The sequence below is a fragment of the Kogia breviceps genome, chromosome 4, assembly GCF_026419965.1.
Source record: "Kogia breviceps isolate mKogBre1 chromosome 4, mKogBre1 haplotype 1, whole genome shotgun sequence".
Taxonomy (NCBI): Eukaryota; Metazoa; Chordata; class Mammalia; order Artiodactyla; family Physeteridae; genus Kogia; species Kogia breviceps.
In genome coordinates this window covers 89,297,947-89,325,426 of record NC_081313.1, presented here as the reverse complement: position 1 = coordinate 89,325,426, position 27,480 = coordinate 89,297,947, and the positions used below count along the sequence as shown (strand labels likewise).

Below are 27,480 nucleotides of genomic sequence, written 5' to 3'. Positions count from 1 at the left end.
AGGGAAGCCCTATCCCCTCTTTCTTGGTTTTCCTTCCCATTTAGGTCACTACAGAGCATTGACTAGAGTTCCCTGTGCTTTACAACAGGTTCGTATTAGTTATCTATTTTGTACATATCAGTGTATATATGTCACTCCCAATCTCTCAATTCATCCCACTCCCTTCCCCCTCCTTGGTGTCCATATGTTTGTTCTCTACATCTGTGTCTATTTCTGCCTTGCAAACAGGTTCATCTGTACCATTTTTCTAGATTCCACATGCATGCGTTAATATACTATATTTGTTTTTCTCTTTCTGACTTACTTCACTGTGTATGACAGTCTCTAGGTCCATCCATATCTCTACAAATAACCCAATTTCGTTCATTTTTATGGCTGAGTAATATTCTACTGTATATGTGTACCACATCTTCTTTATCCATTCATTTGTCAATGGACATTTAGGTTGCTTCCATGACCTGGCTACTGTAAATAGTGCTGCAGTGAACATTGGGGTGCATGTGTCTTTTTGAATTATGGTTTTCTCAGGGTATATGCCCAGTAGTGGGATTGCTAGGTCATATGGTAATTCTATTTTTAGGTTTTTTAAGGAACTTCCATACTGCCATACTGTTCTCCATAGTGGCTGTATCAATTTACATTCCCACCAAGAGAGTTCCCTTTTCTCTACACCCTCTCCAGCATTTATTGTTTCTGGATTTTTTTTTTTTTTTTTTTTTTGTGGTACGCGGGCCTCTCACTGTTGTGGCCTCTCCCGTTGCGGGGCACAGGCTCCGGACGCGCAGGCTCAGCGGCCATGGCTCACGGGCCCAGCCGCTCCGCGGTATGTGGGATCTTCCCGGACCGGGGCACGAACCCATATCCCCTGCATCGGCAGGCGGATTCTCAACCACTGCGCCACCAGGGAAGCCCTCTGGATTTTTTTAATGATGCCCATTCTGACTGGTGTGAGGTGATACCTCATTGTGGTTTTGATTTGCATTTCTCTAACAATTAGTGATGTTGAGCATCTTCTCATGTGCTTCTTGGCCATCTGTATGTCTTCTTTGGAGAAATGTCTGTTTAGGTCTTCCACCTATTTTTTTGATTGGGTTGTTTGTTTTTTTGATATTGAGCTGCATGAACTGTTTGTATATTTTGGAGGTTAATCCCTTGTCTGTTGCTTCGTTTGCAAATATTTTCTCCCATTCTGAGGGCTGTCTTTTCGTCTTGTTTATGGTTTCCTTTGCTGTGCAAAGCTTTTAAGTTTCATTAGGTTCCATTTGTTTATTTTTGTTTTTATTTCCATTACTCTAGGACATGGATCAAAAAAGACCTTTCTGTGATTTATGTCAAAGAGTGTTCTTCCTATGTTTTCCTTTAAGAGTTTTATAGTGTCCAGTCTTACATTTAGGTCTTTAATCCACTATGAGTTTATGTTTGTGCATGGTGGTAGGGAGTGTTCTAATTTCATTCTTTTACATGTAGCTGCCCAGTTTTCCCAGCACCACTTATTGAAGAGACTGTCTTTCTCCATTGTATGTCCTTGCCTCCTTTGTCATAGATTAGTTGACCATAGGTGCGTGGGTTTATCTCTGGGCTTTCTATCCTATTCCATTGATCTATATTTCTGTTTTTGTGCCAGTACCATACTCTCCTGATTACTGTAGCTTTATATCGTACTATGTTTTGCATACATTGTACTTTAATTATACAACCAGTAGCAAATCAAACTGAGGCTATGTAACATCAGCTATTCTGGTTCCTGCCTTTTTATCCATATTTTACAGAGACAGGAAACTCTGAGTTTGCATTTAATATTTGTTCAGTGAATGAATGGAGTGCCCAGCTTAGTTGTATTTATGGTGTTCACGATCACAGTGAACCCTATGAGAGCATTTTGTAGTTTCTTGCCCGGTTTATGGCATTGTGCTTAGGCACACATTTACAGTAAACAGAGCCCTTCTCTGGATTTCATGAAACCAAACTGAATTTGAGATGCTCTGAGACTTATGAAAGGAGTTACTTTTGTTAACTATTTGATAAGCCAGAGACCTTTTTAAAGAAAAGTTCTCCAAACAATTTTTTGTCCCAAGGCCAACTTAGTTTATGGCAAGGTACTACATATGAGATGAATTCTGTCATTCTATTATCTCCTTTAAAGACAAAATTCCTCAGGGAATAATAGCAAGCATACTCCAGCACCTCTTATAGCCTCTCTGTGGCTTACCAAGAAAATCTACCCTCCAGTTGCATCAATTCCTGTCCTGAATAAAACTGGATTTACTTTTAAGAAATTGAGCACAGTTAACAAACATCTGCTATTAAAACTTAATGCTAAAAAAAAAATGAATGCCCATCTAAATGTTCAGTTTGTTGCCATAATCTTTTCTAATTCCAGTCTTAAGTAGCCTAGCTCTCAGATTCACATATTAGGGGTAGAACTCAATAAATATAACAGGAAAGAAGGTTTTGCTCTGAGAGACTATAGCAACTATTTCCTTAATAAATTAACTGAATCTGTTTTCATTGATGTCTTAACTAACAAATTATTCAAGATCTTCCTTCTAGCAAGTTACTGAAAAACTAAATGTTATAAATATTTGTAAGATTTCCTAAACCTAATGTAAATTCATGACACAGTGATTAATGAAGCCTCAATCTAGCTTTATAAATATAACCTATGGCTAGCATTGCCAAAGGTTGTTCTAAATTTAGCAACAAATTAAAAACAAAGAAAATGTAACACATACAGACAATATATTTTTCTCAATGTGACTGCATAAGACAAGATCTATTACAAAACTACTCATAGGATGCCCCCCAAAAGATTTCATGGTTTGTTACCAAACCATGTTCAAGCAATTTTATTTTTTAACTTTTTTTAATGAACTTCTATGAAAAGAAATAAATAATAAAGCATAAGCCTTTGTGCAGCACTAATCCATGACATAAAAAACCTGCCAGACTAAAACTAAAAAGAAAGCATTGTCATAAACATATAAAATGTAACTTTCACTTGGGACAATTTAGTAACTAGGATAAACAATTTTAGAGACCCATAAACCAATATAATAAATTAGGAGTTTGGGATTAATGTATACACACTACTGTATATAAATTAGATAAACAACAAGGACCTTCTATATGGCACAGGGAACTCTACTCAATATTTTGTAATAACCTATATGGGAAGAGAATCTGAAAAAGAATGGATATACATATATATATAACTGAATCACTTTGCTGTACACCTGAAACTAACACAACATTGTAAATCAACTATACTCCAATATAAAATAAAAATTACATTAAATAAAACAATATGGCCTAATTTTTTGCCCACTGAAAAAGTGGTTATTTGGGGGTAATCCCTGTGACTGACTAGCCTTGAGGCAATTAGGCGATTGTTATCCCTAGAGTTGAAGCTACTCTTATCTCTAAGCCACTTATTCATTTATTTAACAATTATGTATTCCAGTATCAACCCCATGGTGGGGCCTGGGGTACAGCGAACAGGAAGGTGTGCCCTCACTCACTTCAGGGAGCTCACAGTATAGGGACCCACTAACTCAGACTGACTTCTGAGGCCCCAGAACACAAGGACTGCCTGGAAGGCTTGGAGCTGACTCCAGCATCAGCCCTGCATAGACGCAACAGGAGCAATTTTACCCATTTTACAGACAAGAGAATCACAGGGATATTCCCAAACTCACACTGCTGGTTGGGATGGGACATGTGTCTGTTTTGGCCTTGGCTAGAATCTGAGAGGGTTACTCCCCTTTGATCCATCACATGGGGAGAAATGCTTGAGATGATCCAAAAGTTCAGGGTTTAGAGTTGAGAATAGAGACACCACTCTCAGATATATGGTAGGTGAGAAAAGGACCTGAGATTAGGTGAGGTAGAGATATAGATCTAAGAGCTGTGGAGTGATCCTGAAATCTGTGAGTATAAAGAGCAAATAATAACAAGATGACGCAGTGCTACCTGACAAGAATAAAAATAGCATTTACTATAGGCCTGGCACTGCTGTAAACATTTTGCATACACTAATTCCTTAAAACAAAAAAATGGAAAAATGAAAACCTGTATGATAGCTTTAATCTCCACTTTATAGATGAAGAAAGTAAGGCACAGAGGAGTTAATTAACTTTCTCAAGAGGACACAACTAGTTAATGACCAAGGTGGGATTTGGAACCAGGCAATTTGATCCCAAATTCTATGACCTTAACTATCATGCTATACTACCTCTCCTAAGAAAGTCAAAAGCTCTAGAAAGATATTTGTCTGCCGCTCAGTGTTCTTCTTCTCCTTCAGTGATTATGGTGTACACAGTGACAACAACCATTGATTTCTATTTCATTGCACTATTGTGGACTTGTATACGTGAATAAGGTTTCTTTTTTTCTTTCTCCTAGGAGAGGCTCACTGTAGGTTGTTGTTACATTCCATTCACTAACAATTATCTCTGCCCTAAATGCATATTTCTTGGTATTCTTTTCTAAGAATTAGCCTTTTTAGCGCGGGGCCGGGCGGGAAGGACGGCGAGGCGGCCGGGAGGCTCCGAGTGGCGGTCGACATGTTTCGGGCGCCGGAGAGCAAGGGAGGCCGGGCCGGCTCCAGGGCCATGAAGCCCCCGGGAGGAGAGCCAAGTGATCATCCAGAAGAAGCTGCACCTCCACGCAGGCCAGACAGGATGGCATCTAATATTTTTGGATCAACTGAAGAACCTCAGAACATACCCAAAAGGACCAATCCCCCTGGGGGGAAAGGAAGTGGTATATTTGATGAATCCACGCCTGTGCAGACTCGACAGCGTCTGAACCCCCCTGGTGGGAAGACCAGTGACATTTTTGGCTCCCCAGTCGCTGCTACTTCACCCATGGCACACCCAAACAAACCCAAGGACCACGTGTTCCTGTGTGAGGGAGAGGACACACTGGACCTTAGAGCCACAGCCAGCGCCTCCCCCAGACAAGAGCCGGGTGAGCCAGGTGGCCCAAGAGAAGCAGCCCGCGCCCAGGAGCCTGCGCCCACCGTTGACAGCCATGAACCCAGGCTGGGCCCGAGGCCTCGCTCCCACAACAAAGTCCTGAACCCGCCTGGAGGCAAGTCCAGCATCTCCTTCTACTAAGACGCTGCTGCGTCCCCCATAGCCAGACAAGAAACTCGAGAGATAGGATTTCAAAATTATAGTTTCTTTAGGCTGAAGGAGCGGGGTGGGGAAGAGGGTCTGTTGGGTGGACACCTGAAGCTGCTGCTCCAGCTTCACTGCCATCACAAGAAGCCGGAGACCTCGCCTCCCGGAAACCAAGGGAGGAAATGTGATCCCTGGTGTGAGAGGAGCTCTCTGGTGGGTGGGCAGGGAGGTAGTACCAGGCAGGTGTGCCTGAGGCGTGGGGTCTTCACGTCCTTGGTGTGTTGGCTAATTGGGTATCTAGGAGTCACTAATGCAGCAGCAGAGTTTAAAGCCTTTGAGAGAAATCCAAAAACCACGTGTCCGTTACTGTGGGATAGAAGAGCAAGACACACTGAAACCCTAGCGGGGTGGGGAGGGTGGGTATCTGGATAGACCCCTCAGATCCTGATGCCGTTTACCCTTCATGGACACGGTCTCTGTTTCTGGGACTTCGTCCCCAGTGTTTTTCACTTCAGTTCCACAGATTTTCTTGAAACATCTTCATTGCTTTTCCTCAGCAGCTGTCAACAAAAAACCAAAATGTTTTTCTCAGTCTTATGCTTTATGGAAAGATTTTGTACCCTGATCTCCCAAGGTGCCCCGCTTCTGCCCTCTTAGTCCTTGGCCAGATCTTACATAGAAATCTCTCCCTTTCGTCCACGAGAGCCTGGTTTTGGGCTCTTTACAGGCAGTTTTGCTTGTGAATTGTTCCTTTTTTCCTCATCAGCCTTAAGTCTAGGCCTTTGCTCCTCACTAATGATATGGACAGTTCCCTTCACCAGCAACACTTCCTATCTACAAGGCCACTAACTTTTATAGGACTTTAAAACTACCCAGATATATCCAGGTAATGGCATTGTTTAACTCCTTCATGTGTCTTCCTTTATATTCCTGCTGACAGTGGGAAGAAGAGATGCTTGAGAACCTTGGGTTCTTAGGTTTGGATTCTGTCATAATAGCTCAAGACCCGTTCTCAAGTACCTGCTTTACATCAGTAACTGTTGACTCTGGTCTGTTTCTGACACCTTTCTAGAAAAAAAAGTCTTGCACAGGTGCACCAAAGAGGAAGGAAAGTGTTCTTAGGCCGCCCTTTATAAAGCTTTGCAGAACCTCTGGATCATATTCACAGTTTCCAGACGAGTCTTAGAGACCTTAGGCCAAGAGATTAAATAGTTCGGCAGTAAAGTCTCAACTGGCCCATTCCATGATATTTGCCAGCAAAGATAATGGGCTGGCAAGAATCGTGCTGCTGTAATCTGTCAGGTGAAAGTTTCTCCCATTGAGCCTCTAAAGGGCTATGGTGTTGGTTCCTGTACTGCAGTCTCGTGGGACCAACAGTTTGGGTTGGAGCTACTGGTCCAAGTGCCTACAAAGCTAATGCAGGTGCTAAAAATGTCTTCATCGTTAAAATGTAGTCACACTCCCAGTGACCTGGACGCTCAAGTGCCTGCAGGAGCTCCCTGCCAAGCTCCACATCCTCCACCGGCGCTGGGGGGGTTCACACGGTGCTTTGCCAAGCAAAGACACTTTGCTTTTCTGTCCCCCTGCTGACTTTGGAGCCGAGAAACACTGATTCCATGTGACTCTATCAAGTGCTTCCTATCTCCTCCATCCTTCAGATGGTCATTTATAGGAAAGTTGTCTGGAATTCATTTTTTTCACATTAAAAAATGTCATAAATGGTGGTTAGCTTTTTTTTTTTTTTTTTTTTTCAGGTTTTGGGTTATACATTTATATCTGAATCCAGGTTATTCTTGTCTCCTTTTATCATCAGTCACTGAGAGCACTTTTGCATCAAAAGCCTGAAAACACTATCTTTCTCTTAGATCTCGATGTAATAGATTTTCATTTTTTAACATAAGATTGAATTTTTTTTTCCCTTCTGATTGCAATAGGGAAGAATAAATCTGACTCCATATTGGATCCTTTTACTTTTTTTTTTTTTTTAACATCTTTATTGGAGTATAATTGTTTTACAATAGTGTGTTAGTTTTCCCTCTACAACAAACTAAATCAGTTATACATACACACATGCTCCCACATCTCCTCCCTCTTGCATCACCCTCTCTCCCACCCTCCCTATCCCACCCCCCCAGGCGGTCACATAGCACAGAGGTGATCTCCCTGTGCTATGCAGCAGCTTCCCACCAGCTATCTAATTTACATTTGATAGTGTATATATGTCCCTGCCACTCCCCCACTTCGTCACAGCCCACCCCTCCCCCTCCCCATATCCTCAAGTCCATGCTCGAGTAAGTCTGTGTTTTATTCCCGTCCTACCACTAATCTCTTCATGACATTTTTTTCCCTTAGAGTCCATATATATGTGTTAGCATACGGTATTTGTTTTTCTCCTTCTGACTTACTTCACTCTGTATGACAGACTCCAGGTCCATCCACCTCATTATAAATAACTCAGTTTCATTTCTTTTTATGGCTGAGTAATATTCCATTGTATATATGTGCCACATCTTCTTTATCCATTCATCTGTTGATGGACACTTAGGTTGCTTCCATGTCCTGGCTATTGTAAATAGAGCTGCAATGAACATTTTGGTACATGAGTCTTTCTGAATTATGGTTTTCTCAGGGTATATTCCCAGTAGTGGGATTGCTGGGTCGTATGGTAGTTCTATTTGTAGTTTTTTAAGGAACCTCCATACTGTTCTCCATAGCGGCTGTATCAATTTACATTCCCACCAGCAGTGCAAGAGGGTTCCCTTTTCTCCACACCCTCTCCAGCATTTATTGTTTCTAGAGTTTTTGATGATGGCCAATCTGACCGGTGTGAGATGATATCTCATTGTAGTTTTGATTTGCATTTCTCTAATGATTAATGAGGTTGAGCATTCTTTCATGTGTTTGTTAGCAATCTGTATATCTTCTTTGGAGAAATGTCTATTTAGTTCTTCTGCCCATTTTTGGATTGGGTTGTTTGTTTTTTTGTTATTGAGCTGCATGAGTTGCTTATAAATTTTGGAAATTAATCCTTTGTCAGTTGCTTCATTGGCAAATATTTTCTCCCATTCTGAGGGTTGTCTTTTGGTCTTGTTTATGGTATCCTTTGCTGTGCAAAAGCTTTTAAGTTTCATTAGGTCCCATTTGTTTATTTGTGTTTTTATTTCCATTTCTCTAGGAGATGGGTCAAAAAGGATCTTGCTGTGATTTATGTCGTATATTGTTCTGCCTATGTTTTCCTCTAAGAGTTTGAGAGTGTCTGGCCTTACATTTAGGTCTTTAACCCATTTTGAGTTTATTTTTGTGTGTGGTGTTAGGGATTGTTCTAATTTCATACTTTTACATGTAGCTGTCCAGTTTTCCCAGCACCACTTATTGAAGAGGCTGTCTTTTCTCCACTGTATATCCTTCCCTCCTTTATCAAAGATAAGGTGACCATATGTGTGTGGGTTTATCTCTGGGCTCTCTATCCTGTTCCATTGATCTATATTTCTGTTTTTGTGCCAGTACCATATTGTCTTGATTACTGTAGCCTTGTAGTAGAGTCTGAAGTCAGGGAGCCTAATTCCTCCAGCTCCATTTCTCGTTCTCAAGATTGCTTTGGCTATTCGGGGTCTTTTGTGTTTCCATACAAATTGTGAAATTTTTTGTTCTAGTTCTGTAAAAAATGCCAGTGGTAATTTGATAGGGATTGCATTGAATCGGTAGATTGCTTTGGGTAGTATAGTCATTTTCACAATGTTGATTCTTCCAATCCAAGAACATGGTATATTTCTCCACCTATTTGTATCATCTTTAATTTCTTTCATAAGTGTCTTATAGTTTTCTGCATACAAGTCTTTTGTCTCCTTAGGTAGGTTTATTCCTAGATATTTTATTCTTTTTGTTGCAATGGTAAATGGGAGTGTTTTCTTAATTTCACTCTCAGATTTTTCATCATTAGTGTATAAGAATGCCAGAGATTTCTGTGCATTAATTTTGTATCCTGCAACTTTACCAAATTCATTGATTAGCTCTAGTAGTTTTCTGGTAGCATCCTTAGGATTCTCTATGTATAGTATCATGTCATCTGCAAACAGTGACAGCTTTACTTCTTCTTTTCCTATTTGGATTCCTTTTATTTCTTTTTCTTCTCTGATTGCTGTGGCTAGAACTTCCAAAACTATGTTGAATAAGAGTGGTGAGAGTGGGCAACCTTGTCTTGTTCCTGATCTTAGTGGAAATGGTTTCAGTTTTTCACCATTGAGAACAATGCTAGCTGTGGGTTTGTCATATATGGCCTTTATTATGTTGAGGAAAGTTCCCTGTATGCCTACTTTCTGCAAGGTTTTTATCATAAATGAGTGTTGAATTTTGTCAAAAGCTTTCTCTGCATCTATTGAGATGATCATATGGTTTTTCTCCTTCAGTTTGTTGATATGGTGTATCACATTGATTGATTTGCGTATAGTGAAGAATCCTTGCATTCCTGGGATAAACCCCACTTGATCATGGTGTATGATCCTTTTAATGTTCTGTTGGATTCTGTTTGCTAATATTTTGTTGAGGATTTTTGCATCTATGTTCATCAGTGATATTGGCCTGTAGTTTTCTTTCTTTGTGACGTCTTTGTCTGGTTTTGGTATCAGGGTGATGTTGGCCTCATAGAATGAGTTTGGGAGTGTTCCTCCCTCTGCTATCTGTTGGAAGAGTTTGAGAAGGATAGGTGTTAGCTCTTCTCTAAATGTTTGATAGAATTCGCCTGTGAAGCCATCTGGTCCTGGGCTTTTGTTTGCTGGAAGATTTTTAATCACAGTTTCAATTTCAGTGCTTGTGATTGGTCTGTTCATATTTTCTATTTCTTCCTGGTTCAGTCTCGGCAGGTTGTGCATTTCTAAGAATTTGTCCATTTCTTCCAGGTTGTGCATTTTATTGGCATACAGTTGCTTGTAGTAATCTCTAATAATCTTTTGTATTTCTGCAGTGTCAGTTGTTACATCTCCTTTTTCATTTCTAATTCTATTGATTTGAGTCTTCTCCCTTTTATTCTTGATGAGTCTGGCTAATGGTTTATCAATTTTATTTATCTTCTCAAAGAATCAGCTTTTAGTTTTATTGATCTTTGCTATTGTTTCCTTCACTTCTTTTTCATTTATTTCTGATCTGATCTTTATGATTTCTTTCCTTCTGCTAAATTTGGGGGTTTTTTGTTCTTCTTTCTCTAATTGCTTTAAGTGCAAAGTTAGGTTGTTTATTCGAGATGTTTCCTGTTTCTTAAGGTATGATTGTATTGCTATAAACTTGCCTCTTAGAACTGCTTTTGCTGTATCCCATAGGTTTTGGGTCGTTGTGTCTCCATTGTCATTTGTTTCTAAGTATTTTTTGATTTCCTCTTTGATTTCTTCAGTGATCACTTCGTTATTAAGTAGTGTATTGTTTAGCCTCCATGTGTTTGTATTTTTTACAGATCTTTTCCTATAATTGATATCTAGTCTCATAGCGTTGTGGTCGGAAAAGATACTTGATACGATTTCAATTTTCTTAAATTTGCCAAGGCTAGATTTGTGACCCAATATATGATCAATCCTGGAGAATGTTCCATGAGCACTTGAGAAAAATGTGTATTCTGTTGTTTTTGGATGGAATGTCCTATAAATATCAATTAAGTCCATCTTGTGTAATGTATCATTTAAAGCTTGTGTTTCCTTATTTATTTTCATTTTGGATGATCTGTCCATTGGTGAAAGTGGGGTGTTAAAGTCCCCCATTATAATTGTGTTACTGTCGATTTCCCCTTTTAAGGCTGTTAGTATTTGCTTTATGTATTGAGGTGCTCCTATGTTGGGTGCATAAATATTTACAATTGTTATATCTTCTTCATGGATCGATCCCTTGATCATTATGTAGTGTCCTTCTTTGTCTCTTGTAATAGTCTTTATTTTAAAGTCTATTTTGTCTGATATGAGAATTGCTACTCCAGCTTTCTTCTGATTTCCATTTGCATGGAATATCTTTTTCCATCCCCTTACTTTCAGTCTGTATGTGTCCCTAGGTGTGAAGTGGGTCTCTTGTAGACAGCATATATATGGGTCTTGTTTTTGTATCCATTCAGCCAGTCTGTGTCTTTTGGTGGGAGCATTTAATCCATTTACATTTAAGGTAATTATCGATATGTATGTTCCTATTGCCATTTACTTAATTGTTTCGGGTTGTTCTTGTAGGTCTTTTCCCTCTCTTGTGTTTCTTGCCTAGAGAAGTTCCTTTAGGATTTGTTGTAGAGCTGGTTTGGTGGTGCTGAACTCTCTCAGCTTTTGCTTGTCTGTAAAGGTTTTAATTTCTCCATCAAATCTGAATGAGATCCTTGCTGGGTAGAGTAATCTTGGTTGTAGGTTTTTTTCCTTCATCACTTTAAATATGTCCTGCCACTCCCTTCTGGCTTGTAGAGTTTCTGCTGAAAGATCAGATGTTAATCTTATGGGGATTCCCTTGTGTGTTGTTTGTTGTTTTTCCCTTGCTGCTTTTAATATGTTTTCTTTGTATTTAATTTTTGACAGTTTGATTATTATGTGTCTTGGCGTGTTTATCCTTGGGTTTATCCTGTATGGGACTCTCTGTGCTTCCTGGACTTGGTTGACTATTTCCTTTCCTATATTAGGGAAGTTTTCAACTATAATCTCTTCAAATATTTTCTCAGTCCCTTTCTTTTTCTCTTCTTCTTCTGGGACCCCTATAATTCGAATGTTGGTGCGTTTAATGTTGTCCCAGAGGTCTCTGAGACTGTCCTCAGTTCTTGTCATTCTTTTTTCTTTCTTCTGCTCTGCAGTAGTTATTTCCACTATTTTATCTTCCAGGTCACTTATCCGTCCTTCTGCCTCAGTTATTCTGCTATTGATCCCATCTAGAGTATTTTTAATTTCATTTATTGTGTTGCTCATCGTTTCTTGCTTCCTCTTTATTTCTTCTAGGTCCCTGTTAACTGTTTCTTGCAAATTGTCTATTCTATTTCCAAGATTTTGCATCATCTTCACCATCATTATTCTAAATTCTCTTTCAGGTAGATTGGCTATTACCTCTTCATCTGTTAGGTCTGGTGTGTTTTTATCTTGCTCCTTCATCTGTTGTGTGTTTTTCTGTCTTCTCATTTCGCTTATCTTACTGTGTTTGAGGTCTCCTTTTTGCATGCTGCAGGTTCGTAGTTCCTGTTGTTTTTGGTGGCTGTCCCCAGTGGCTAAGGTTGGTTCAGTGGGTTGAGTAGATTCCCTGGTTGGGGGGACTAGTGCCTCTGTTCTGGTGGATGAGGCTGGATCTTGTCTTTCTGGTGGGCAGGTCCTCGTCTGGTGGTGTGTTTGGGGATGTTGGTAACCTTATTATGATTTTAGGCAGCCTCTCTGCTAATGGATGGGGCTGTAGACCTGTCTTGCTCTTTGTTGGGGATAGGGTGTCCAGCACTGTTCTTTGCTGGTCCTTGAGTGAAGCTGGGTCTTGGTGTTGAGATGGAGGTCTCTGGGAGATTTTCACCATCTGATATTACGTGGAGCTCGGAGGTCTCTTGTGGACTAGTGTCTTGAGGTTGGTTCTCCCACCTCAGGGACACCGTCCTGGTGCCTGGCTGGGGCGCCAAGAACCTTTAATCCACACGGCTCAAAATAAAAGGTAGAATAAATAGAGAGGAAAGAAAAGGAAGGAGGGAGGGAGGGAGGGAAGGAAGGAAGAAAGGAAGGAAGAAATGAAGGAAGGAAGCAAGAAAGGAAGGAAGGAAGGTGCAGAGGAAGAAAGGGAGAAAGGAAGAGAGGAAGGGAGGAAAGAAGGGGGGAAGGAAGGAAGAAAGGAGGGAAGGAGGGAAGAAAGGAAGAAAGAAAGGGAGAAGACAGAGTAGTATAAAGTATAGTTATTAAAATAAAAAATAATTATTAAGAAGAAAAATTTCCTTTAAAAAAAAAAAAAAAACAAAAAACAGAAAAATGGGTCGGTCTAACCCTAGGACAAATGGTGCAAGCAAAGCTATACAGACAAAATCTCACACAGCAGCACACACATACACACTCACAAAAAGAAAAAAAAGGGGAAAATAATAGTATATCTTGCTCCCAAAGTCCACCTCCTCAACTTGGGATGATTCGTTGTCTATTCAGGTTTTCAACAGATGCAGGGCACTTCAAGTTGATTGTGGAGCTTTGATCCGCCACTTCTGAGGCTGCTGGGAGAGACCTCCCCCTCTCCTCTCTGTTCGCACAGCTCCTGGGGTTCAGCTTTGGACTTGGTCCCGCCTCTGCGTGTAGGTTGTCCGAGGGCGACTGCCCTTCGCTCAGACAGGACGATGTTAAAGGAGCAGTTGACTCGGGGGCTCCAGTTCACTCAGGCTGGGGGGGGGAGTGGCACGGGGGCGGGGCGAGTCCGTGGTGGCAGAGGCCGACGTGACGCTGCACAGGCCCAAGGCGCTCTGTGCGTTCTCCCGGGGAAGCTGTCCCTGGATCCCGGGACCCCGGCAGTGGCGGACTGCACGGGCTCCCGGGAGGGCCGGTGTGGAGAGTGACCTGTGCTCACACACAGGCCTCTTGGTGGTGGCAGCAGCAACCTTAGCGTCCGACACCTGTCTCTACTGTCCGTGCCGACAGCCGCGGCTCGCGCCCGTTTCTGGAGTTCCTCTACGCGGTGCTCTTAATCCCCTCACCTCACACCCGAGGAAGCAAAGAGGCAAGAAAAAGTCTCTTGTCTCTTCGGCAGCTCCGCGCCCGCTTCTAGGGCTCCTTTAAGCGGCGCACTTAATCCCCTCTCCTCGCGCCCAGGCAGCAAAGAGGGAGGAAAAGGTCTCTTGCCTCTTCGGCAGCTCCAGACTTCTCCCGAACTCCCTCCCGGCCAGCCGTGGTGCACTAGCCCCCTTCAAGCTGTCTTCACTCTGCCAACTCCAGACCTTTCCCTGGGATCCGACTGAAGCCCGAGCCTCAGCTCCTGGCCCCGCCCGCCCCGGCGGGGGAGCAGACAAGCCTCTCGGGCTGGTGAGTGCAGGTCAGCACCGATCCTCTGTGGGAATCTCTCCGCTTTGCCCTCCGCACCCCTGTGGCTGAGCTGTCCTCCGCGGCTCCGGAGCTTCCCCCTCCGGCGCCCGCAGTCTCCGCCCGCGAAGGGGCCTCTAGTGTGTGGGAGTCTTTCCTCCTTCACGGCTCCCAACCACTGGCGTAGGTCCCGTCCCTATTCTTTTGTCCCTGTTTATTCTTTTTTCTTTTGCCCTACCCAGATATGTGGGGAGTTTCTTGCCTTTTTGGAGATCTGAGGTCTTCTGCCAGCGTTCGGTGGGTGTTCTATAGGAGAAGTTCCATGTGTAGATGTATTTCTGATGTCTCTGTGAGGAGGAAGGAGATCTCCGCATCTTACTCTTCCGCCATCTTTAAGCCGTCTCCTCGTGGTTAGCTTTTAAGCTCAAACACACTAACTTGTTTAACTTACAATAAGATGTTCCAAAGGTAGAAATGAACTGCTATTTATAACTTTTTTTAATATACAAGAAAATGATTTGTGAATTCCAAATTGGATTGCCAAGAAGACCCTGACGTGCTGCTGGCCCTCGGGGCTTCAGTCTCACTGTCAGTTACATGAGGGGAAGAGCTTTCTAGATCTGTCCCCTGGCAGGGACTTCCGGAGCAGAGCTGGGGTTAGAGGCCTGGGGGAAGGAGGAAAACAACCAGAGCAGAGCCTCTGGGCAGCAGTGACCACATCACCTTACTTTTCTTCCCATCTTCCCTCTTCCTTTCCCTCCTGGGGGCCGTGGGCATGGGTTTAGAGAGCCCTGGGCAGTCTGGTCACTGGGAGGAGCAGCAGAAAAGTTTTTGCTCCTTTGAACCTGATGGGGGAGGCCATTAGCATTTGGAAAATGCTCTGTACATTGGGAACTGCCTGTATTTGGAAGCTTCATTAACTCTTAGCATCCTTTTCTCAACCTCCAAGCTGCATTGAGAAATTACTCATCTGTATTTTTATTAAGCCTTAAAACTTTATGTATTTGGTGCCAACTTTTTGTAAAGCTGTATCAAAAACAACAAACCTGTGCTCACATCTCTATGTAACTTTGAGAGGAGCATTCTGTTATTTTTCAAGGCAGGAATGGGTGTAGCCGTTGAATTAAACTTAGCAGTCACGTAAAAAAAAAAAAGAATTAGCCTTTTTGACCTTCAAAATCAATAGTGTCTTACTGCTCCAACCAAAAGACACAGGCTCACTGGATGGATACAAAAATAAGACCCATATATATGTTGTCTACAAGAGACCCACTTCAGACCTAGGGACACATACAGACAGAAAGTGAGGGGATGGAAAAAGATATTCCACAGAAATGGAATTCAAAAAAAAGTTGGAGTAGCAAAACTCATATCAGATAAAATAGACTAAAATAAATAATGTTACAAGAGACAAGGAAGGACACTACATAATGATCAAGAGATCAATCCGAGAAGAAGATATAACAATTATAAACATATGCACCCAACATAGGAGCACCTCAATAAATAAGGCAACTGCTAACACCTATAAAAGAGGAAATTGATAGTAACTGAATAATAATGGGAGACTTTAACACCTCACTTACACCAATGGACAGATCATCCAAACAGAAAATTAATAAGGAAACACAAGCTTTAAATGACACAATAGACAAGATAGGTTTAACTGATATTTATAGGACATTCCATCCCAAAATAGCAGATTACACTTTCTTCTCAAGTGTGCATGGAACATTCTCCAGGATAGATCACATCTTGGGTCACAAATCAAGCCTCAGAAAATTTAAGAAAATTGAAATCATATCAAGCATGTTTTCTGACCACAATGCTATGAGATTAGAAATCAATTACAGGGGACAAAAAAGTAAAAAGCAAAAACACATGGATGCTAAATAATACATTACTAAATAACCAAGAGATCACTGAGGAAATCAAAGAGGAAATCAAAAAATACCTAGAGACAAATTACAATGAAAACACAACAATCCAAAACCTACTGGATGCAGCAAAAGCAGTTCTAAGAGGGAAGTTTATAGCAATAAAAGCCTACCTCAAGAAACAAGAAAGATCTCAAACAATCTAACCCTACACCTAAAGGAACTAGAGAAAGAAGAACAAAATCCAAAGTTAGCAGAAGGAAAGAAATCATAAAGATCAGAGCAGAAATAAATAGACACAAAGAAAACAATAGCAAAGATCAATAAAACTAAAAGCTGGTTCTTTGAGAAGATAAACAAAATTGATAAAACTTTAGCCAGACTCATCAAGAAAAAGAGGGAGAGGACTCAAATCAATAAAATTAGAAATGGAAAAGGAGAAGTTACGACGGACACCACAGAAATACAGAGCATCCTAAGAGACTACTACAAGCAACTCTATGCCAATAAAATGGACAACCTGGAAGAAATGGACAAATTCTTAGAAAGGTATAACCTTCCAAGAGTGAACCAGGTAGAAATAGAAAACATGAACAAACCAATCACAAATAATGAAATTGAAACCGTGATTAAAAATCTTCCAACAGACAAAAGTCCAGGACCAGATGGCTTCACAGGTGAATTCTGTCAAACCTTTAGAGAAGAGCTAACACCCATCCTTCTCAAACCCTTCCAAATATTGCAGAGGAAGGAACACTCCCAAACTCATTCTATGAGGCCACCATCACCCTGATATCAAAACCAGACAGTGATATTACAGAAAGAGAAAATTACAGACCAGTATCACTGATGAATATACATGCAAAAATCCTCAACAAAATGCTAGCAAACAGAATCCAACAACACATTAAAAGGATCATACACAATGATCAAGTGGGATTTATCCCAGGGATGCAAGGATTCTTCAGTATATGAAGATCAATAAATGTGAAACACCATATTAACAAATTGAAGAATAAAAACCATATGATCATCTCAATAGATGCAGAAAAAGCTTTTGACAAAATTCAATTTATGATAAACACTCTCAAGAAACTGGGCATAGAGGCAACCTACCTCAACATAATAAAGGCCATATATGACAAACCCACAGCAAACATCATTCTCAATGGTGAAAAGCTGAAAGCATTTCCTCTAAGATCAGGAACATGACTAGGATGTCCACTCTCACCACTATTATTAAATATAGTTTTGGAAGTCCTAGCCATGGCAATCAAAGAAAAAGAAAAAAAAGGAATACAAATTGGAAAAGAAGAAGTAAAACTGTCACTGTTTGCAGATGACATGATACTATACATAGAGAATCCTAAAGATGCCACCAGAAAACTACTAGAGCTAATCAATGAATTTGGTAAAGTAGCAGATACCAAATTAATGCACAGAAATCTCTTGCATTCCTATACACTAACAATGAAAGATCAGAAAGAGAAATTAAGGAAACAGTCCTATTCACCATTGCAACAAAAAGAATAAAATACCTAGGAATAAACCTACCTAAGGAGTTAAAAGACCTGTACTCATAAAACTATAAGACACTGATGAAAGAAATCAAAGATGACACAAAGAGATGGAGAGATATACCATGTTCTTGGATTGGAAGAATCAGTATTGTGAAAATGACTGTACTACCCAAAGCAATCTACAGATTCAATGTAATCCCTATTGAATTACCAGTGGCATTTTTTACAGAAGTAGAACAAAAAATCTTAAAATTTGTATGGAGAAACAAAAGCCCCGGAATAGCCAAAGCAGTCTTGAGGGAAAAAAACAGAACTGCAGGAATCAGACTCCCTGACTTCAGACGATACTACAAAGCTACAGTAACCAAGACAATATGGTACTGGCACAAAAACAGAAATATAGATCAATGGAACAGGATGAAAAGCCCAGAGATAAACCCACGCACCTATGGTCAACTAATCTATGACAAAGGAGGCAAGGACATACAATGGAGAAAGACAGTCTCTTCAATAAGTGGTGCTGGGAAAACTGGACAGCTACATGTAAAAGAATGAAATTAGAACACTCCCTACCACCATGCACAAACATAAACTCATAGTGGATTAAAGACCTAAATGTAAGACTGGACACTATAAAACTCTTAGAGGAAAACATAAGAAGAACACTCTGACATAAATCACAGCAAGATCATTTTTGATCTACCTCCTAAAGTAATGGAAATAGAAACAAAAATAAACAAATGGGACCTAATGAAACTTAAAAGCTTTTGCAAAGCAAAGGAAAGTACAAACAAGACGAAAAGACAGCCCTCAGAATTGGAGAAAATTTTTGCAAATGAATCAAAGGACAAACGAATAAAAGGAGATATATATATATCCAAAATATATAAACAGCTCATGCAGCTCTATTTAAAAAAAACAAATAACCCAATCAAAAAATGGACAGAAGAACTAAATAGGCATTTCTCCAAAGAAGACATAGCAGATGGCCAAGAAGCACATGAGAAGCTGCTCAACGTCCCTAATTACTAGAGAAATGCAAATCAAAACTACAATGAGGTATCACCTCACACCAGTTAGAATGGGCATCATCAGAAAATCTACAAACAACAAATGCTGAAGAGGGTGTGGAGAAAAGGGAACCCTCTTGCAGTTTTGGTGGGAATGTAAATTGATACAGCCACTATGGAGAACAGTATGGAGGTTCCTTAATAAACTAAAAATAGAATTACCATATGACCCAGTAATCCCACTACTGGGCATATACCCAGAGAAAGCCATAATTCAAAAAGTCACATGCACCCCAGTGTTCATTACAGCACTATTTACAATAGCCAGGTCACAGAAGCAAACTAAATGCCCATCAAGAGATGAATGGATAAAGAAGATGTGGTACATATATACAATGGAATATTACTCAGTCATAAAAAGTAATGAAATTGGGTCATTTGTAGAGACATGGATGGATCTAGAGACTGTCATACAGAGTGAAGTAAGTCAGAAGGAGAAAAACAAATATTGCATATTAATGCATGTATGTGGAACCTAGGAGAATGGTACAGATGAATCGGTTTGCAGGGCAGAAATAGAGACACAGCTATAGAGAACAAATGATGGACACCAAGGGAAGAACGTGGTGGTGGGGGGGTGGGATGAATTGGGAGATTGGGATTGACATGTATACACTAATATGTATAAAATAGATAACTAATAAGAACCCGCTATAGAAAAAAATAAATAAAATAAAATGCAAAAATGCAAAAAAAAAAGTCAGTAGTGTCTTAGACTGAGCATAGCTCAGAAAATCAAAACAGTGGGCAAGTATGGGAGTGTCATTGCCTATGAAAAATGCTATGACCCTAGTGGCACTGTGGCCACACAAAATGGTATTTGCCTGTGTGGAAAGCAAAGGACTTTGCTCTAAAATAAGAGGGCTAGAATTCTTTTGGCTTTTAAGAAATGGAATTTATAATATCACCAATAAGTCCAGGGGCAGATGAGTTTCAAGTAAACTGAGGTAAGAATCATTGTGTATGAATTTGCTGGTTAGCCAGCCATGGGTCCATCTTAGCACCAACCGCCTAAATCTGATAGGCTGAGAGTTATGAAAGAATGGCTCCCAAAGGATAACCAAAGTACTATTAAAAAAATAAAAATTAAAAATAGGAGTGTACGTGGGGCAAATACAAACGAACAGCAGGCCAATATGGGAGCCCAGTCTCCACCCTTCAGCTTGAAAAACAGACCAACTTTCCTAGCAGGGTAGTTTTATGGAGAAATCTGGATTTAGCTGATGATTTTTTCGGAGTAAACTAGACAGTACAGAAGAGGGACGAGAAATGACATTTTTGAGCTCTCTAGTGCCAAGGACAGGGCTAGGTAGGGGTTTGCTCATCTCTCCAGAACTAAATCTGGCTTTATCACAGTTTCCTTTCAAAATTATCACATGAGACTATATTGTTATTCAGGCTGAATTACTGTATTGATACTCTGAGTTCCTTAATTGTGTTCAGGAAAAATAAACAACCGTGTGGGTTTTAAAAAATGAATATTTTTGGCTTCCCTGGTGGAGCAGTGGTTGAGAATCCGCCTGCCGATGCAGGGGACACGGGTTCGTGCCCCGGTCCGGGAAGATCCTACATGCCGCAGAGCAGCGGGGCCCGTGAGCCATGGCCGCTGAGCCTGCGCATCCGGAGCCTGTGCTCCGCAACGGGAGAGACCATAGCAGTGAGAGGCCCGCGTACCGAAAAAAAAAAGAATATTTTATCAATTCAGCAATGAATGTGAAAATGGAAAAGTAATTATATTTTAAATTTCATACTGGGCCTGTGTCAAGTCACCAGAGATTGTATCTAGTTGGAAATTAAGTTAATGCCATGATATTTGGCAACTCAGAAATACCATTTTTTTAATGTCCTCATAAGACTTCATACAAACACTTGTGTCTACATATTTCAGCTGTTCCAGTTCTTGTCAGTCTGACTTGATTAGTTACAAAATTCGAGTGTTAATGTTGGAAGAAGACTTGGAGAATTTACAGATGAGAGACCAGAGACCCTGAAAGCTAGAAATAAAATTCAGGTCAACTCATATCAGGGGAAATAATTCAATGTAAACCAACAAGTTTGAGCATTTAGCCATAGTCTAAGATTAGGTCTATCATACTGGTAAAGTATGAGATCATATTTTTCTTATATAGTTTTTGAGTCCTTTTCCTTTGAGAAAAGTAGGTTTCTCATCAAACCCTAGGCTTTTGTTGACTTATAAACTTACACTGAATAAAAGGAGAAACAAAGTACCCACCCCACCTCACCTGCTGGGCTACATACACAATAATATAGTCTCTGTGGTTAGAGGTCAGTGAACTGAACACATCCCTATGGTCTGTGGTCCATCTTCATGGCCTCTGGACTGTGGGCTGAGCCAGCACAAGGCAGATTGTCTTCTCTGAGGAATACCTGAGCTTGATGCACGTCCTTCATATTTGACTCCAATTAGCCTACCCTCTCAGGCTAACCCTACACAGAGGGACTATTCTTACAAAGCTTTCAGTATACTTTGAACACAGTGACAACTGCTTGTGGCATCTGGGCAATCAATGCCGTGCATACCTGAAGTCACTCTTGAGCCATGTCCAGTTTTTGCAGAATTATGCAACAGAACAATCATACAACTCTGCTTTTTCACCTCTGTTAAATTTCTTTTGCTACCCTTATCCTTTATCCTGTCATTGGTCTGAAATAAGAAGAGAAACAGGGACTCTTAAAAAGAAAATAGCCTTCAAAACTTCATTCCTACGTTCTTGCTGTTTTGACTAATGACATAGCTGCTAATAAGATTAGTGCCTTCCCTTCTGTTCATTTTCTAGCAGAATTAGTTGCTGCTTTTATACCCTCTGCTGCTAATTTTGCTGGCAAATCTCCGGAGGATTCTAGCCTAATTTTCTGCTACTAGAAGCAGAACTGCTGTTCTAGTAGGTCACCTAACATTATTTAATTCCTTTAAATCCAAGGAAGAGTAAAACCTATAGGAGTAATTCAGACACAAACGTCAAATACAAATTAGGAACCAATTTTTCAGACAGGAAAATTGATTGCCTCGAACCAGATAATTACTATTTCCCATAATCCTTGTACCATAGGGTTGTTGTAAGAAGTAAATTACATGTGTAGGTTTACACATTATTAATAACATCATATATAATTTATAGTCCATGGCAGTATATTACATTATATTATATTATGTTATATATTCAAATATAACCTAGCACTGTGCCTGCCATATTGAAATGTCATAAATTTTACAGTTTTTAAAAGCAAATAGGAACAAGTTAAGGTTTATAAATATGCATCTAGGCCATCTTTGTTTATTTGGAATTTAAAATATGTAGCCTATGGATTATACAAGCAACTTCCATTTTCTTGTCTCCTGTTGATTCCCTTTTTTTCATTTCTTACACTTTGGAAACACTGTCAGAAGGAAAATGAGAAAAGATAGTGTTAATGCATTTAAAATTTCTCCAGACCAGCACTGTCAATGGAATGAGAGATGCCTTGACATGTATTCTCCCACCAGGGGTAATGAAAAGGGGGGAAAGGTAAGGTCTAGGGACATCCTAGGATACTAGTGGGGAGGCTCTACTTGGTATCCATTTCATCCAAAACCCAAGGCAAAGTCCTGAGGAAGGAGGGGACTGGGGATAGGGGCTCAGAATGAGATAACAAGAAGGAGAAATTTAAACTATATCAGGGGATGTAAGTCAAAAACAGAAGAAACTGGGCCAGGTGGAGATGATAAGATCACTCATGGGACTTCTGTGCTAAATTTAGATAAATGTCTTTATCTTTCTAGAGGTGAGAGCCAATGGCAAATATAGTACAGTGGAATTTCCCCTCAAGGCATTAAAGGCACCAGTCAATCTCTGGCAATACCCTTGACTTGATCATCGAATGAGAGACATTTGGGCTATTAACAAAAGAGTAGATTTTTTTTTTTGAAGAGAAACACACACACAAACAGACACACACACACACTCTACTCCATTGGTAAGGCATGGAACCACAGCTAATTTATATTGAATGATGTGAGGATTGTGGCATCAGGGTCATTAACAGGATAAAAGCTCAATAACGTGATAGCACAACTCACAAATCTGCACTACCAGATGCCACAAAATGATTTTTAATTGACATAATCGGCTAGAATTGAAAGCACTGTACATTAACTAGCCTATGGACTTAATCATTTGGGAAGCCTTGTAATTGAGGAAAGCAGCAATTAATGTTGGCTGGTTACAAAGTTTTATTTAAATTTGTAATTATTTAGAATTGATTGCAGATTATGTGGAAAGATACTGGAAGCTTAAGTGGACACCACAACAAAGTAGTATTAGTAGTAGTATTAGTAATAGTGCAACCAGCTGTACTCAACAGAAAGGAAATAGGACACAGAAAAACTGGGGTCTTGGCTGAGTATTAATGTTCACAGAGCAAGCTCCAAAACTGCATTTTTGAGCAAAATGTTTTTCTGATACTCTTTGGCCTAAACCATGCTTTAGTCATGGTGTTATGACTCATAATATATCAAAGTCATCTATAGTCTACTATATTTGCTAAGAATAATAAATACCAAACTTTATAGTTGATTGCCCTTTTCTCCTTAATAAATTAGAGGGGATTCAAGATTATCCCTAGCCTAATGCCATTATCCCTTGTTAACATTTCATATACACTCTTTTTTTTTTTTTTTTTTTTTTTTTTCCGGTACGCGGACCTCTCACTGTTGTGGCCTCTCCCGTTGCGGAGCACAGGCTCCGGAAGCGCAGGCTCAGCGGCCATGGCTCACGGGCCCAGCCACTCCACGGCATGTAGGATCTTCCCGGACCGGGGCACGAACCCGTGTCCCCTTCATCGGCAGGCATACTCTCAACCACTGCGCCACCAGGGAAGCCCTCATATACACTCTTGAGTGAGAGAGACAGAAGTTGCCTAAGGAATGAGACAGTTTATGTGAGGTGAATATAGAGAATGAGGGTGGGGTAGGGGGAAAAAAAATAAGGGGAAAGAGCATTTCCCCAGTTTATCTGCTCATGGGATAGACCCTCATTTTCTCATGCAATGCTTACTGCATCTCCTCAAATTCTGTGGTACACATTTGTCATTTTTTTGGCTGACCAGTACCTGAACCCCTTTCTTTTTCTTTTTTTTTTTTTTTTGCTGTATGCAGGCCTCTCACTGTTGTGGCCTCTCCCGTTACGGAGCACAGGCTCCGGACGCGCAGGCTCAGTGGCCATGGCTCACGGGCCCAGCCGCTCCGCGGCATGTGGGATCTGCCCGGACCGGGGCACGAAACTGTATTTCCTGCATCGGCAGGCGGACTCTCAGCCACTGCGCCACCAGGGAAGCCCTGAACCCCTTTCTTATTTCGGGGGACCCCCATGGTATAAACCAGACACAACTCCCCCTTGAAGAGGAAAACACCTAAAAGACATTCTTCCAGTCACCCCTATGGTCAGCGCACAGACACAAGACATAAGCTTGTCCAGTCTGATGTGCCTGCCCTAGGCATGATTCAGAAGGTGGTGACATATAGAATCAGGGACTGCAAGGACTCAGTGCTAGCAAGGCCACAGGCAGAGACTACGGGCTTTGTGGTCTGGTGGCATCATCCTGGCTCCAGAATCTGAGGAGCTGGATGTACCATCTGCTGCCTGTGCCCACTGCAGCTGTTCTAGAGAGTTCTGGGGCTTGGTGTGGAGCATTTTTTCCAGACTATGTGGCCTCCAAGCCTGGTTCTCAAGTTTTCTTGGAGGTTTTGTGATCTGTCCAATATCCTTTAATTAAATAATTTCCTGCTTGAATCAACCAGAGTTAGTTTCTGTTGTGTGCGATTGCAAACCTTGAATGAAACAAATGACCTTAGGAAACACTGTTCTGCATTATTTTCAAAAATAGTGATAGAAAATGAGTTCTTACTGATTACAGAAGGAAGATTAAATTTTTTTAATGGATTAAGCTAAGATTAACTGAATGTTACTAGTAACTGGCACTGTGGCTTAGGTTTTATTATATAGTTATTCTTTTTACAGCTTGACAAACAGAAAAACTATTACTCAGAAAGCTTTGCCTGAAGTCAGTAAGCAGGAGTCAGAATTCAAATTCAGCTCTAATTCTTTTGCCATATGAAGGAAACAAGGCTAAGTAACATTAGCAACTTAAATTAAAACGTACAAATTATAGAGTTATGCCAAAACAATCAGGACACATGGTTTATGGTGATCACATGTTCTTGTAGCAAATATCACAACATATAAGCCATGGTGGGTGAAAAGAGAAGGCTTCTGAACTGGCTTAGTAATTGCTTGAGTAACTCTGCTTCACCTACACAAAAGACAAAAGGCAGGGTACCAGAGTTCCCAGTCTTCCCCTTTTTCTTCTCCCATTATCTCATCACAAACTGAAGGCAATTAAGAGCAGTTAGTGCTGAGAAAGACAGAGGAATGTGTTAAGGAGATAATTAACCCCTGTGTAAAGTCAACCAGTTATGAATTAGTTTGATTGTCCAGAGTAGTGAAAAGTGCCTAGGGTACCCTGTCGGTATCAAAAAAAGGGAATGGTTACTGTAAACTCATAATTAACAAATTAGAAATAAAATGATCTGTTTGGTACTTAAAATTGATTTTGCTTTTAACCATTGCTCTAAATGGGGTGTTAGTTACTTTAAGGTTAAAAAATATAGACAAAGAACTATGTGCTGTTTTATAAGTGAAGTAATATAGTTAGTGTAAAAAGCACAAAAGTAAGGAATGAGTATTGTAGCTCGGCTGGCCTCCTGTGTCCAATCCTGAAGAAAACCTGGCCATTGGCCTCTATGCTAAACCAACTGGCAGACAATGGGCTCAAAGAAAACAATACTTAAGGATACTCAGAGAAGTGTCACTTTCTTCTCCTCCTCACTATTCCTTCTTCATTTCTCCATTCTTTCTACCCCTTTTCCACACTGTCCCCCCATAGGTAAACAGTTTCTTTAGTGTTAGGATTATACTCCCTTTTTTTTGCACAGATTAACAGATGCATCTATATTTTCTCATACCCCCTTCTTTCTTACGTGAAGCGGAGCTCATTATATATATGAAGTATATATACATGTATATATATAAATTTGGTCATGTTGAGAAAGTATTTTATAATTCTTAGTTTTTAAAATTTATTTCATTGAAGTACAGTTGATTTACAATGTTCTGTTAATTTCTACTGTACAGCAAAGTGATTCAGTTATACATATATATATAATAGTTTGCATCTGCTAATCCCAAACTCCTAATCCACCCTTCCCCCATGCTTCTCACCCTCTTGGCAACCACAGGTGTGTTCTCTATGTCTGTGAGTCTGTTTCTGTTTTGTAAATAAGTTCATTTGTATCATGTTTTAGATTCCACATATAAGTGATATCATATGGTATTTGTCTTTCTCTTTCTAACTTACCTCACTTAGTATGATACTCTCTAGGTCCATCCATGTGGCTGTAAATGGCATTATTTCATTCTTTTTTAGGGCTGAATAATAGTCCAGGTTATTATAATATACCACATCTCCTTTATCCATTCATCTGTCAATGGACATTTAGGTTGTTTCCATGTTTTGGCTATTGCAAATAGTGCTGCAGTGAACTTTGGGGTGCATGTATCTTTTCGAATTATAGTTTTCTCCAGATATGTGCTTAGAAGTGGGATTGCAGGATCATATGGCAACTCTATTTTTAGTTTTCTGAGGAACCTGCATACTGTTTTCCATAGTGGCTGTACCAATTTATATTCCCACCAACAGTGTAGGAGGGTTCCCTTTTCTCCACACCCTATCCCGCATTTGTTATTTGTAGAGTTTTTAATGATGGCCATTCTGAGCGGTGTGAAGGGGTACCTCATTGTAGTTTTGATTTGTATTTCTCTGAGCATCTCTTCATGTGCTTGTTGGCCATCTGTTTGTCTTTTGAGAAATATTTATTTAGGTCTTCAGCTCATTTTTCAATTGGGTTGTTTGTTTATTTGTTACTGAGTTGTACGAGCTGTTTGTATATTTTGGAAATTAACCCCTTGTTGGTCACATCATTTGCAAATATTTTCTTCCAGTCCATAGGTTGTCTTTTCATTTTGTTTATGGTTTCCTTTGCTGTACAAAAGCTTATAAGTTGGATTAGGTCCCATTTGTTTATTTCACAATTCTTGTTTTTGAGTGTTTTTATTGTGAATTGGTTTCTAACTTTGTCATAGATTTTTCCAGTATCAATGTAGATAATCATGTGATTTTTTTCTTTAGCACAGTCGAGATAGTATATGATATTAATGCACTTCCTCATATTGAAAATGCATTACATTCATTCATTACATTTATTCTTACATTCCTAGAATAAATCCCACTTGGTCATGGTGTATTTCTTAATGTGGTATTGGATTCTGCTTGCTAATATTTATTTAGTAGTTTTGCATCAATACCAAGAGGATACTTGGGAGTAGTTTTCTTTTTTTGTATTGTTCTTCTTTGCCTTTCTTCCACTTCCATTACTTTCTCTCTAACCATTTTTACTTTCTTTTTACCTTATTCTCTTATTTATTTTCCTGCCTCTTTTGTATGCCTATTAGATTTTTATGTCTTTTCTTCCTTGGGCCCCTTATATTCTTTTTATTTCTCAGATTTTTTTGTCTTTTTAACCCATTTCTTTCCTGAACTCAATCAGCTCTTTGTATTTCTTCAAAGTTTTATCCTTTTCTGTCCTTTCAGTTTTTAATTTCTGATTCAAAGGTTTTTTTTTTTAATATCTTCAAATGCTTGAATGAGAATATATGATTCTGTTTGGACTGTTGGCTCACAAATCTCTTCTGCCTCTCATGGGAGGTGGGTTGTTAACTCAGCTGATATATGTAAAAAAAAAATTCCTGATTTTTTTTAAACAACTCTATAAATTTGTTGATATTGCTTTTTATTTTTATGGTATT

At 40.0% G+C, this 27,480-nt stretch overlaps 2 protein-coding genes across 2 annotated transcripts in view; both read left to right on the top strand.

The window, feature by feature from the left end:
• Positions 1-27,480, top strand: part of PJA2 (praja ring finger ubiquitin ligase 2) — a 362,495-nt gene that overhangs the window by 145,154 nt on the left and 189,861 nt on the right. The gene's annotated exons all lie outside the window — the stretch shown is intronic.
• Positions 4,518-5,200, top strand: LOC131756237 (jupiter microtubule associated homolog 2-like). The gene has a single exon (XM_059063155.2). It carries the CDS (start codon positions 4,563-4,565, stop codon positions 5,115-5,117), a length of 555 nt encoding a protein of 184 aa, XP_058919138.1. The 5' UTR covers positions 4,518-4,562; the 3' UTR covers positions 5,118-5,200.

Excerpts from the sequence above, each read along its gene's own strand:
- LOC131756237 (XM_059063155.2), top strand. The coding sequence starts at position 4,563 with ATGTTTCGGGCGCCGGAGAGCAAGGGAGGCCGGGCCGGCTCCAGGGCC.